Source organism: Pongo abelii, chromosome X, assembly GCF_028885655.2.
Source record: "Pongo abelii isolate AG06213 chromosome X, NHGRI_mPonAbe1-v2.0_pri, whole genome shotgun sequence".
In the NCBI taxonomy this organism is placed as follows: Eukaryota; Metazoa; Chordata; class Mammalia; order Primates; family Hominidae; genus Pongo; species Pongo abelii.
Window position 1 is genome coordinate 68,876,289 of NC_072008.2, and position 14,544 is coordinate 68,890,832.

The 14,544-nt window shown below is 39.2% G+C and overlaps 1 protein-coding gene across 4 annotated transcripts in view; it reads right to left on the reverse strand.

Annotated features, from left to right (window-relative positions):
* Nucleotides 1-9,341: 9,341 nt before the first annotated feature.
* The window catches only part of MTMR8 (myotubularin related protein 8), a 131,974-nt gene continuing 126,771 nt past the window's right edge, over nucleotides 9,342-14,544 (reverse strand). For all 4 annotated transcript variants that reach the window (XM_063721109.1, XM_063721108.1, XM_054544654.2 and 1 more), the window contains 2 exons: nucleotides 12,231-12,357; nucleotides 9,342-10,328 (listed from right to left, as the gene is read on the reverse strand). In XM_063721109.1, coding sequence (XP_063577179.1) covers nucleotides 9,804-10,328; nucleotides 12,231-12,357 — 652 coding nt within the window. In that variant the 3' untranslated portion in view covers nucleotides 9,342-9,803. The remainder of the gene's footprint in view (nucleotides 10,329-12,230; nucleotides 12,358-14,544) is intronic.

Sequence of the window (14,544 nt, forward strand, 5' to 3'; positions counted from 1 at the left end):
GTAATTCCAACATCTGATTTATCTCAGTGTTGACGTTACTTGATTGTCTTTTCTTACTTAAATTGTGAGTTTTCTATTATATCCTGGACATTTTGTCTGTTCTGTTAGGAGTCTCTATTTAAACTTTCTATTTTAGCAGGCAGTCATCTTGTTTAGCTGTAGCATGCAGATCCTCTCCTACTTTTGTCAGCTATCATTCCAGGGAAGTTGTTTTTGAAAGCTTTTTGGTGCTGTTTTGGCCTGATTGGTTTGTCTGTTGCCACTGGGGTTCCTCCTGTTTTCTGCTTGTGCTGCCTGAGGGGAGCAGAAATGGTTTCCCTAGGCCTGTTGCCCAATGTCTCTCAGTTGGGCATGGAACTTTCAGGCTTGCAGTGACAAAAAGGCTTCCCTGCCTAGTCCCTTGTTTTGACAGGCTCCCCATCTGGCTGTGGAGATGAAGTGGTCGTCCTGGGATGAGCACTTGTGGCAGGGCCTCTTTTGCTGACGTCTCCTGGTTGCCCATGTCTCTGAGTAGGAAAGGGTAGAAATGGAGAGCCCTTCGCCTGGCTGCTTATTGTTAGTGGGGAATGAGGGAGTTCTTGATGTCTTGATTAATCCCCCTGATGATGCTGTCAGGCTCACCTCTTGTTGGAGGGAATCCTGCTTGATCTAGGGGAGGAATAAGCCTACCTGGGCTGCCTTCTCTTGTTAGGTTGGGGGTCAAGAAATACCCAGCCTGGACTGCCACCTTGTTGGGTGACAGGACATAAAACATCTTGCTGCTGTATTTACTCCAGCCCTGGGATCCCAAAACAGCTCTCCTTCATACCACCTTTCAGAGTTCTCCTTTGGCTGCCACTTGTGTTACTTCCAGGCCTTATGGTTGTACTTAGTGGGAAGGAATAGTGAGAAATGAATCTCCACTGTCTTGTCTGGACTGGAATTCCAATCAGTCAATAGGGTTTTAGAGTATGAAATTCTCAAGATAGACAATATTTTAGTCAGTCTTGTGTTTCAGTAGCCTACATACTAGCTTGGTGACTTTGAACAGGACTTCAGTTATTTCATCCACACAACATATATTTAAACCTCCCAGCCCAAGACCTGGCACAGATGAACCACTCAATAGGTATTCAGTCTTTTCCTAGAAATCACCTAGTTCAAACCACCTGTCTTAAATATAAGGTAACAGAGGCCTAGAGAAACAAGGTAGCCTTTCAAATGTGCTGTGCCTTACATATACCCAAGTAGCATTTTCCTCCCAAAGGCCAAAAGCATACTCCATTAATTCTTGATTTTGTTCCTTACTTCTATATGTAGTTCTAGTTCAGTTGGAGAGGATTTGATGATTGAAACTAATCATACCAATTTATATTTGAAAAGTACTTCCAAATTTGCAAAGTGCTTTTGCAGTTACAATTTCCCTTGGTTGTCACAATCACAGCATGAGTCTGGCAGGGTAGAGATCATTCCTGTTTTGCAAATAAGGAAGCACAGTAAGTCAGGGGGCTGACTAATCCAGAAGCACTTTCTCATTTAGGGGCTTCCTTTGACACCCTCTCTCCTGTGAAACTAGGCCTTTACTGAATGACAGGGGGCTGTGAACGTAGTTGATTTCAGAGTGCCCAGCTTGCCACACCCTCAGCCACAGCTAACACAGTGCATTACCTTGGGACTACAGAGTGAAGAAATTCCAAGATCAGGCTTATGTTCTGTACAAAGTACCATGAAAATTTAGAGCTCAAATTACCCTTAGGGTTTGATATGGTTTGGATCTGTGTTCTCATCCAAATCTCATGTTCAACTGTAATCCCCAGTGTTGGAGGTGGGGATCCTTCATTAATGGTTTAGCATCATCCACTTGGTGTTGTTCTCCTGATAGTGAGTTCTTGTGAGATCTGGTTGTTTAGAAGTGTGTAGCACCTCCCCCTTCACTCTCCTGCTCCTGCTCCTTCCATGTGAGATGCCTCACTCCCACTTTGCCTTATGCCCTGATTGTAAGTTTTCCCGAGGCCTCCTCAGAAGCCAAGCAGATGCCAGCATCATGCTTCCTGGACAGGCTGTGGAACTGTGAGCCAATTAAACCTCTTTTCTTGATAAATTACTCACTCTCAGGTATTTCTTTATAGCAATGGAAGAAAGGACTAATATAGAGTTTGTTGGTTAAAAAAAAATCCTACCAGAATAGATGAAATTACCCATCTGTATAGGTCACCTCAGGGAAGGTGATTACCTCAAATTAGAAAGCAGGTTGCTGAATTCTAACCAACGAAAATAGGGTATAGCTCAGAAAGGCAAGATTGAAATTTGATATAGAAGAGGGCTGTAGCGTGTTTAAAAATAGGAGGGTGGTTGAATAAACTATAGCTCATATAGTGAGATACTATGTGGCCATTAAAATAGCAAAATAAACCTATATTTATAGAAATGAAAAGATGTTCAAAATTAAGTGAGACTATTACATAAGAGTGAACAGTACAGTCCTATTTTGTTCTCTGCATGTAGATTTCTCCCTGCATAGAAAAATTATGATGTCTTCTTTTTTGGTTCTCTATATTTTAAAAACATTCTATAATGAACAAAGATTTATTGGTTAATTTAGCATAATATATTATATTATAATCTGTCTAAAGACAATATGTCCAGAGTAGGAAGGGGCTGAATAGAGTTGAAAAAAGAAGCATAAGAGTGAGAACTTATCAGTGTAATCAGCAGCATCAGGGCTGAAAGTGGGAGGAGGCTGACTAATGCATTTTGACTGTTTTTTATGTGCCAGGGACTTTACCAGGTAGTACTTTACATGTTAGCTCTGTTAACTTGCACAGCGACCCTGTGTGGTAGGTACAATTATCATTCCCATTTTATAGATAAGACGTCTAAGGCTAAGAGAGAGAAAATGACTTGCCCAAAACCACTGGGCCAGTGAATGGCAGAGCCAGGACTAGAACGCAGGTCTCTCTGTGTTCTACCCACTAGAGGCCCAGATCACACAGTCCCCAGAGAGGGAAGCTCTTTTGAGGCCTGGAGGAAATAACCCCCAAGTTCATGAGTGAGAATTCTTGCTGGGAGAGGGGGCAGTGGGGGAAGGAGAGAAGGCCCTGAAAGGGGATGAAGAGCTTTGTCTGTAAACAGGTGTCTGTCCCCAATGTGAATGAACAAACTGGTATACTGTCAGCGCTTTTTTGTGAGTTAAGTTGGTGTCAGTCTTGCCCTCACAGCTGGTCACTGACAGTGCTCTTCAGAACCGGGTGCCCTGATACCTTTCTTGTCTTATTTTAACATCAACAGAGAGTATTTTAACCTACCTGCAGATCCTGTCTTTGTAAGGTGGTTCATCTGTTGAGGCTAGGTCAGCGTACCATTTTTGGAGGCATGCCATCTTTTCTTTTATTTGTAGCTAATACACAGTAATCTCACACATGCAAAAGACTGAAGGTTTTTAATTTTGGATAAAAAACAAGGTATCATCCAAACATTTGCAAATTGTAACACAACTACAGTAGAGGGCCAATGATCTCTGTGGCACTGGACAAAACAACTGGCAGTGAACATCATCACTGGGTCACACATCCATACCACAGTGGTGTAACAGGCTCAAGAAAACACATGACAGGGAATTAAAGTCAATCATTCACACTGTTGTACCTTGGCAAGTTCAGACTTGAGCTGCTGTGACAGTGTCAGTCTGTAAACCTGGAGCTAATAAAAAGTCAGGTTCTCAAAGAACCTATACGGTTCAGTTCTGAATTATACATCAGTTGCATGATCTTCATGCAGGTATGTGGCTGACATTAACATATTACAGATAACACTAGTCATATACTTGAATCTTACTTTTAAAGCTGCCTGATAATATATCCCAGAGAAAAGGCCAATTGCTTCACTTTGGTTTGTATTTCTGGCTTGGCATGTCCCAAAGTACTCATTAAACTTAGCTAGACAATATCAAAGTAAGAGGCTTAGCACTAAAAGAGTTTCTAATTTCTGGGACAAATCTTCTTCATCTGAATGCCCAAATAATCTACGAGACCAGATGCTACTAAAGTTCTAGTAAACACACACACATACACACATACACACACACACACACACACACACACACACACACACACACACACAAATAGCTATACTATGAGCTATATTCCAAAAGGACTGAACTTGTTAGCTGGTCCTAAGCCAGAGGCATTGTCAAACTATAATATACAACATGTTCTGCTTAAGAAGAAGAATATGTGCTCTGCATTCTCATTGGCATTCACAAAATGAAGAAACCACCCTGTCTGCAAATGCAAGTGAAGTGGAGACTTGGAGGCACTTTATGTGAACTGGTATGGCCAAATGCATGTGAAGACATGGGTCTTTGAACACTGATTATCTATGACTATGGTGTATGTTTCTCACCTGACAGGTGAGAAATCCAATGTTGCTTCAGCAAAAGAAGCAAAAGAGAGCTAAGGACTGATCTGCCTCAGGGATATATTAAGGGGAGAGAATACCACCCATCATCCTTCACTCTCTAAAAGAAGAGAAAACCCAGGACTACATATCACAACAGAGAAAAATGTTGACAAAGAAAATACACAACTCATAGCATTCTTAAGGAAACAGTTTCTACCAGCGTAAAAGCCTTAAAAAGAAAATATATTAGTCCCAGTACCACTTGGAAAAGACTTTTGGACCTTATTGTGAACAATTTAATCTCAAGGAGCACATGAAATTTTAAACAACTGGAATGCTGGTAATCATGGATAGGTATATACTTTTTTTGTTGAACTGGCCAGGTATATTTCTGTATTACTCTCTTCCCCCGACCCTTCCCACCTCCTTCTCCACAACTGGGATTCTGTAAAGGCTGGTGTAGAGCCCTCTAAAAAGTTAAGAGTACGAAGCCATGAAAATGTTTGAAAGGTTAATAAAGCTTTGGAAGAGAGAAAAGCTTTTAGGCTACCCCCAATTCTTTAAAAAGCACCAAGAGACAGGACACCAGAGTTAACATGGAAGCCATTGGTTTCACACATGCCAACTTCTGAGCATATTTTTGTTCAGCTCTGCAAGACCCGTGGGTCTAAATGAGACAGCTGCTTTCTTTTTTATTTTTGGTTTTTTGGAATATGTTCTTTATTATTATTATTATTATAAGTTTCAGGGTACATGTGCACAATGTGCAGGTTTGTTACATATGTATACATGTGCCATGTTGGTGTGCTGCACCCATTAACTCGTCATTTAACATTAGGTATATCTACTAATGCTATCCCTCCCCACTCCCCCGACCCCACAACAGGCCCCGGTGTGTGATGTTCCCCTTCCTGTGTCCATGTGTTCTCATTGTTCAATTTCCACCTATGAGTAAGAACATGCGACGTTTGGTTTTTTGTCCTTGCAATAGTTTGCTGAGAATGATGGTTTCCAGCTTCATCCATGTCCCTACAAAGGACATGAACTCATCATTTTTTATGGCTGCATAGTATTCCACGGTGTATATATGCCACATTTTCTTAATCCAGTCTATCATTGTTCGACATTTGGCTTGGTTCCAAGTCTCTGCTATTGTGAATAGTGCCACAATAAACATACGTGTGCATGGAGACAGGTGCTTTCAAAGCACACTTCTCTTTTGTGAAAACAGTCACAAATCACAGAGAATGTAACATGCTTTTACTTGCATTGACATGTAAAGGAGACATGGGCTGCCAAGACTGGTGACAATACTAGTACTTCCTATTTAAGGGGAAGGCAAAGACTGTCAGTATCACAGCCAGGGAATCAGAGAAGACATGTTTTATAGGGCTTGAAAAGCAAGTTTTTTGTTTTTGTTTTTTGCTTTGGAAAAGTTTCTATGCCACCATCAAATACTTTGAAATCACCACTGCCTTTAAAAGGACAAGAAAACAAGAGTCCGTTATGACCTCACATCTTTCCATTTGTCTGTTTTTGCCTGACAGCTCAACCATTTCTTCACAGTATATTTAAAAAAAAAACAGGAATAACATGTAAGGCTTAAGCCTTGTCTTTTTGTTTGTTTTTAAATGTGTACAGAAAAAGGCAGGTTTAGATTTGGCACTTAGAATAAAGCAACCAGATTTGGTTGGAATCATATCTGCCTGTATCACACAAAGAATTCTCAGAGTGAGACGCCCAAAGGTGGGGTAAAGATTTGGTTTAGATATCACTAAATCATACACATTGGAAATTAATAAAGTGAGAATTATCTTCCTAGGTATAAACCAATCTGGAGTACAGTAAACCCCTTTTAAGAAGGATATTTTAACATAAAGGTAATTTACATTACCCTATACAATTGTTTAGAAAAAGGACACTTAATAAAATACTCTCATAGAAAGACTTCCCAATAGTATATCAAAGCCTAATTAGCATCAAGAAGAGTTGGGTGTTTAATAAAAGCCAGTATGTAACAAAGAACTGACATGATCATCTTTAGTTATTAAACTTCTCTTTCTACTAAATTAAGACCAAGCTTAAATAGTTACCAATTAGGTTTGAAAAGCACCTCTTAAAAAGACTTGGATTCCTTTTGGCTGGAAGTGTTCTGAGAAAGGTCTCACTGCCAGTGAAGTGTGAGGGGTATCTCAGACAAAAGGTGTTTCATGCATGTTGGCAGGCAATGACAACTGACTTGCTGGTAATTGAACATAATTTCTAAGGGTACTTTCCAAAGATACACATGTCTAATATATGCACCATAAGCTTTAGATTCTTGTAGTTAGTTCTATATAGAGTTTCAGGTTTTCTTTACTAGAGCAAACCTTATTCGTGAATTTATTCTTTAAAAAGTCAAACTGTTAGCTGTTACTTGTTACTTAAAATTGTTTTATTTATTACTGTGATAAATCTGTCATTCCATAAGCTAAGTAAATAATTAATGAATTTTTAAAGCGGTGGCCACAGTAGAATCTGAGCATGGTCACAAGCACAGGAACAGAGCCTGCCTCATGCATAGAAAAGATAAGCAGTAACCCCAGGCCTGTGAAACTTGTGTAGAAAGTAGGCAGAGGTCAGATTAGTGGATGACAGTGGCAGGTGGTTAAATGCCTTCCTATTTAAGTAGAGTAGTCACATGAGAATGGAATTTCTGCTTGGGGAACTGGAAAGGTAGAACAGTGGGTGAAGGGAGTCACATTTCTTTCACAGGATAGGTGCTATATCAGAGTATGAAGTGAAAGCCATTAATAGATCATCTTTTCTAGTACTCCCGGCAACTTGCCTTCAAGAGTCTCCTCACTATTGCTGGGCTCCTACCTATAGATAGCTAATCTGCTTTTAATAGTGTGTAAATACCTGGATTCCATCTTTTTCTTCTCTCAGATTTTTAAATCCAACTGTAAAACTAAAAGGTGTTTGGTGCTGAGAATAAATAGTTGATTTTCATGAAGTTTTTTTTTTTAAGTTCTGTATATTTTATATGTAAGCAATAATGTGGCATGTTGGGGAATAAAAATATCAAAGACAAAACAAATTGACTTCACAGATTTTGAGACTGAGATTGATCCCATGGCCTTAGATAATTAACAAAATAATCCAGTCTTTTAAAAATGTTGTTTTCGCTTTTGGAAATACCAGGGTTGTGGTTTACTACTTCTTAGTTTAGAATTATATTGAAAAGACCTTCCTTTCACCATTGACTAATTTTGTTTTTGATCTAAGAAATAAGATTAGGTACTATGTACTGTCCCTGTACAGATCTTTAGGAATAAATCAAGACTGTTTAGTTTTTTATAGAATTTGCAAAAACTACTACATCTTGCCATTTACCTTTTTACTTTCAGCTTCCCTGAAAACTAAACACACTCTATCCAGAACATCATGCTAGTTAGTAAACTGCAAAATACAGAATGAGATATGGGAGAAAGATCTGGGAGCAAGATCCAGAATGGCTCACTGGAGGCAGATTGGTACCGTCATCCTTTTTGGAAACTTCCTTCACAAAGCCAGGAGTAGATGTAGCCTCCAGATTAAAATGGTGTGCACAAACCCCATTTTTTTCTTTCCAAAAGAAGTCAAATGACAACTGGCAACATCTGATGATTTAGGTTATATAAAGCAAGGACTAAAGCAAGGAAAGAGGAGGAACAGAGAGATAAAGAAAAGGAAATCATCTTGATGCTTTAAAATTATAGGATCAAGGCAGCTATCAAGAATATGTAAGTAAAATATGGCCCTTATTTATTAATGGGAAAGACCCAAATAAATTACGAGTTCTTCAAAATCAAAAAATTAAAAATTTACCAAGAGGAAGTAAATAGAAAAATGACTCCTGCTTACATATAAAAAAAGACAACCAAAATGATTTAGAGTTCTTCCACTAAAGAGGATGTTTTTGGTCTACAGTTTATAGCTAGAGATAAGAAATCAAGGAGCTATGCTGGCACTCCTCTCCTATGTTTAAATTAAACCCTTAAAAGCCACCTCTTTCTTTCAAAGAAAAGCACCTAATGAGGTAATCCTTTAGAGATTTCTATGTGCACAACTGGATGTGATAATCAAGGGATGCCTTTTTAAGTCATCTATTGTTTTAGCTTAAGCCAAATATAGAATATTTGGAACAGATTTTGGGTGAAGACCTGGATTCTGTTGGCATTAAGAGTTCTGGAATTGCTGAGAATATACAGAGCATGACCCAAACTGACTGAGGCCTATCCTACTCTCAGTATGTGGAAGTAGCAAAATCATGACTGAATATCCAATAGGACAGATGAAAAGCCCATCAAGTATATCAACCCCTAGGAGAAAAACTGGTGTTTAAATCAAAATACATCCTTTTCCCCAGGAGTATCTGGATCTGCTATCAGAATGGACTTTTTTCAAAACTATACATTAGCACAAGGTGATAAACCTACCAGATTTAAAAGTAGTGCCAATTGTGTCTAAAAAATCCACAAACCTCATGTGATATCTAGATAAGCAAAACCACTTGTCTTCATAAAAAGACCTAAAAAGGGTCCTATTTTGCACAAACCCAGATGGGCACACAGACCATGTCTCAGTCTGAGTCTGAAGCACTGAGATTTTCAGTTACTTCCTGAACTGATGCAATTAATGTTACTAATTCAAATCCCATTAATTTGAAATTTATAATTTTAGACTGTAGTAGATTTAAGTTTACCTATGGGCTATCTATGAAAAAAGGAATTGGCTAAGTATTATTACAGGACGTAGCTGGGGTGTGGGTTGGGGAAAGCAAGTGTTGTAAACTTAAGAAAACTTTCCTTACATGTTTCAAACCACCAAGCACCCATGCACTCATGCTAACAATTAAGCATCATTTTGATTTCCTTCTCAGGAAAATATTGTATGTCTCCATTGGCAATAATGTTAGCTAACATCCCATGACCAAGCATACCTGAAAGTAAAATTTTCTTTTAATTTATTCTGCAATTCACAGTTACCTGCTGTATACCATCTCTCCATACCCTCGAAAGGGTCATTATTGACCATTGTGACAATATTTCCACTTCACTTTCACATTACAGCAGTGAGGATAGAAAATAGGGCAGGTCGATCATTAAGGAAAACAGACAGTAGAACCAGCTTAATATATGTCTCAGCTGAGAGGCAACATTTCTATAGTTAAATCCCATTTTAGAACAATAACATATTCTTTCTCTTGCCTACACTCTGTACTGCTTAATATGAACATATTGGTCACTTAATCAGTAAAGTAATTCCCTTCCAGACTTAAGTGGGGAGAGGGGTGCCCTGGCTTCACCCACTTAAACCAATTGGAAAAGCAGCATAGCCCTCTCTGGGACAAGAATCATTGTAGCTGCTGTAGGTATACCTAGCATGGAAGATGAGTAACTAACTCACTGATGCTTGGAGTAGTCTGCCTCCTTGGTGCTGGCCTTGGAGATGCCTGTGTCCCCCAAGATGTCCATGTCCCCAGAGAAACCCCTGGCCTCAGAAATACCCAAGTCTTCAGAGATGCCAGTGGCCTCAGAGATGTCCATGGCCCCACACATTCCTAAGTCTTCAGAGAAGCCTGTAGCCTCAAAGGTGCTCATGTCTCCAGAGATGCCCACGGCCTCAGAGATGCCTGTCCCTCCAGAGATGCCCACATCCCCAGAGATATTTACGGCCCTAAGGCTGCCCACAATCTCACAACAGTTATGGTGGAGGTCTGCACACTGGCTTTTTACTTGATCCATCTGAGCTCGGAGGCCTCCTTCCCTGGATAGGGTGCCATTCTCCATCAAGGTATTCAGGTCTCCATCGATACCCATAAAGCCAAGAGGATTGGTCAAAGGACTTCCCAGATGCTGGGATAATATGTTTCCTAATTGAGAGCAGGTACAGATCTCTTCTGGTGGCTCATCACGGGCTTTTAGTTTCTGCCTCAGGAGCAAGAAAGGGTTGAGAAGAATTAGAAACAGGAGAAAAACTAGGCAAACATCACCTTGATCTGCAGAGATCCTATTGCTGTCACTTATAATGGTAGCAAATGACCTTTTGCTCGCCCCCTCCCCCACAACATCTTTCCTTCATCACATGCCATAGTACTTTAGAAGCCCTACCATTGAAGAATCTCAAAGGTCTTATATCTATAAAAGTCCTCTTTTATGATAAGTGCAATTTTGTTCATGAGACGGGGAGAGGGCAGGGGAATAGATCACTAATATTTATTGAATACCTCTATGTGCTAGGCACTTTACACACAGTATTTCCTTTTATCCTTATAATAAACCTATTAGTTTAGGTATTAGCTATATTTTACAGATGAAGAAACTGAGGCTCAGAGAAGTTAAGTAAGTCACCCAAATTCGCACATGTACAAAGTAAAGAACTGGGATCTGACCCTGCATCTGCCTAACGCCAAAGTCTATGACCTGTCGTCTACATCATGCTACCTCTAACAGATATTTTCACTTTCAGAGATAATATAATGATTCACTGATACTTTACAACAGTGATTCTTTGGGGTCATACGTCCCCATTGAAAATCTGATGAAAATTATGGACCTTCTCTTCAGAAAAATGCATACATTTTTCTGAAGGTGGTGGGGGGGGTCTTTTAAACTTTTCATTTTTTACCTTGTTGTAATCTGTATTTTCTAACTTTACACTTATATTGCCTTTTAAAAAAAGTCAACAGGGTCGTCTGGGTGATATTATCAGCCGCTTTGTTTTTCTGCTCTGAATTAAAAAAAGAAAGTTAATAACACACATACATAAAAACACATACACACTTCAAAAGGAAGTCTTTTCAGAATGATCTGGGTAAATGTGAAATGAATCTGATTCTCTCTCAGGAGTCAGGCAGGGATAAGTGAGAGGGCTGGGTCAATAATAGGGCACCTTCCCTGGCCTTGTGGAAGAATCTGCTAGTAGCTAAAAGAGGAGCCGTAAGAAGTTTCTCTACTACATCTAATCTACTTAGGACTGGGCCTTCTTGGGGATGCATGTTTCCTACGATTTTAACTTATGCGTTAGTTTGCCCCCCTCCACCTTTTTAAAAAATGGAACCAAGTAACTGGCTGTTGCCTCCCAAGAGGACATTAAAAAGTTTGGGATCTGATGTAATCACAACACATTTATTTTCACAATAAAATGACATTTGTTTATTTACAGGGAGCAGAAAAGCTATGCCTTATCTGGCTTAAAGTGGGTTCACACCCAGTTCCTAAATAGCACACCATTTCCAATAATTCTTTTCTAAGAGGTACCTTTCCCCTGTCCTTCAAACAAACCCTTAGGGATTCCTACATTTCATAAGCAGCTCAGTTTATGACATCAACAAGAAATACTTTTTGACTTCTGTAACCTGTAATTAAAAAACAAGTGTCCAACATGGTCACTCAATAAGCAGAGTTTGCAGTCTACATGGGAAGGAAATAAGAATCTTCTTTTATAAGATTTTCCTAATTGGAAAACAGCAATTGCACTGTTCTTATCAGTATACCCAAGATGTTATACTTATTCTCTTGATGGATAACAAATGCTATGTGATTTCCCTAGTCATTCCCTCTTGTTCCTCCTATTCATTCCATCCAGATCCAAAAAGAGATAAAGGGAACAAATTCACTTGTTTATCTAGTTGAGTGACATATTTACCACATTTTGGGAAGTAAGAAAAGGAGTTATGCTCAAAGCTTTGTAGAGACGGGACACATGAAAAGCCAAAGAGTATAAAAAAGCCAGCCAGTCAGCTTTCCACAGGTATCAATTCAACTCCAAGCAGGCTGGACCTACCCAGAAGGGGCAAGAAGATCTCTTTTTGGGACTTTTCTCCTCACCTTTTCTAGTTCATGCACATCTGTCTCCAGCATTGCTCTCTGTTTCTTAATTTCCAGGAGGCTCTCTAGCATACTCTGCTTGGGCTGCAGCCCTTTGTCAAAGCGGTTATACATCCCACACCAGAACCTCAAATAGATAAAAATGGGGGGAGAAGTAGGTTAGTTTAGCTGGAGTAATTGATTACCAATGTTTTCCTTGTGCCAAGAAAATATTGGCTTAGTAGGTGGGAAAATCTCATGAGTACTGTAATTTGATGACATTAAAAAGCCTGGACATGCTCATAATTGGGAAGAGTAAAGATACCAGCAGAAAAATCTCAGCTGAAGGAGACATTTTAGACTTAAGCAAACTTGAGGTTCTTTTAAACAATCAAATTATGATTTTACTTTGAGATAATTATAGACTCACATGTAGTTTTATGAAATAATAAGGGAGAGGAGTGATATCAGCAAGATGGCAGAATAGGAAGCCCTGGACTCTCCTTCCCCCAATGGATACACTGATTTAATTGCAACACAAGGATCAATTCCCTTTATGAGAAATCCAGCAACCCATGGAGAGGCTTCTGCACCCTGGATAAGTATGAAACCAACCAGATTATAAACAAAACATCTGTAGAAAACACAGAAACATCCATTCATCATAATCCCAACTCCAGCACAGTGCCATAGGATCAGGAGGAAACCCCCATTCCCAGCTTCTACCTCAGAATGGAAGAAGTTGGACTGCACATCTAACATCCCAACTTCTCCAGGTGCCACCTGAAAGACTGGCTTCTTTCTCACCTATTTCCAAGAGTTGAAAGGGTCTGGCATGTGATAGTATCCTGAGGGCTACGGAGAAGAAAGTGGCAGTTTCAACTAGCATGTAGGCATGTACCACAGCTCCTGTACCTGGCTCAACACAGGGTAGGGGGAAAATCCCAGTTTCCAGCTTCTCCCTGGGAAGGGGAAAGAGTTGGAACATGCACACAGCATTCCAAATTCTCCAGGAGCTACCAAGGGAATGGCTTTTGTGCCACCTGTCTAGGAACATTGATGAAACTGGACATACTCTGGATGCCTGGGGGACACTAATAACAAAGACAGCAGTTTAAACTAGGACAATGGGTTGAAAGGCCCACAGAAGCTCTGGCTTGGTTGGCTGGTGAATGTCTTCTCCTATACAAGGCCAATCCATATGACTTGGAGTGAGAGTGGATTCTTCTGATGTGCAGAAAAAGGGTAACACAATCTGAACAAAGAAACAAGCTAAAACTCCAGAAACTGACTCTAATGAAAATATATGAATTAGCCAACATAGAATTCAAAATATCCATCATGGAAAATCTCAACAAGCTCAGGAGAACAATCCATGAACAAAATGAAAATTTCAACAAAGAGAAAATGTAAAAGAATAGGCAGATGTCTTAAAGCTGAAGAATACAATAACTGAAGTAAAGAATCCAATAGAGGAGTTCAACGACAGACTAGAGCAAGCAGAAAAAAGACTAAGCAGACTCAAACACAGATTATTTGTCATTATGCAGTCAGAGGGACACAAAGAAAAAAGAATAAAAAAAAAATAGCTTAAAGGACCTATGGGACACCATTAAGTAGCAGACCAATATATGCATTATGGGAGTCCCAAGAGAATATAGGAAGGACTAGAAATCTTATTTAAAGAAGTAATGACTGAAAACCCCCTAAATCTGGGGAAGGAAATGGACATCCAGATCTAGGAAGCCAAAATGACCCAAATACGATGAATCTAAAGAAATCCACACTAAGACATATGATAATCAAATTGTCAAAAGTCAAAGATAGAGAGAATTTTGAAAGCAGTAAGATAAAACCAACTTGTCATATGCAGGAAAATCCATGAGGACCATCAGCAGACATCTCAGCAAAAAAACTTTCAGGTCAGAAGAGAGTAGAGAGTGGGATAATATATTCAAAGCACTGAAGGAAAACTAAAACTATGAACCAATAATGATATATGTAGCAAAACTGTTCTTCAAAAACAAAAGAGAGATCAAGACTCTCCCAGACAAACAAAAGCTAAGGGAGTTCATTAACAATAGATCTGCCTTACAGGAAATCTAAAGGGAAGTCTTCTTAGATTGAAAGGGAAATGAAAATGAAAATGAAAAAATGCTAAATAGCAACACAGTAGCATAAAAAAGTATAAATGTTGTTGGTGAAGGTAAGTATATAAACTAATAAAGAATACTATATTACTCTAATGGTTGTGGGTAAATCACTTTTAATTGTAGTATAAAGTTTAAAAAAGTATTAAAATAATTATAAAGTATGCTAATGAATATACAATATA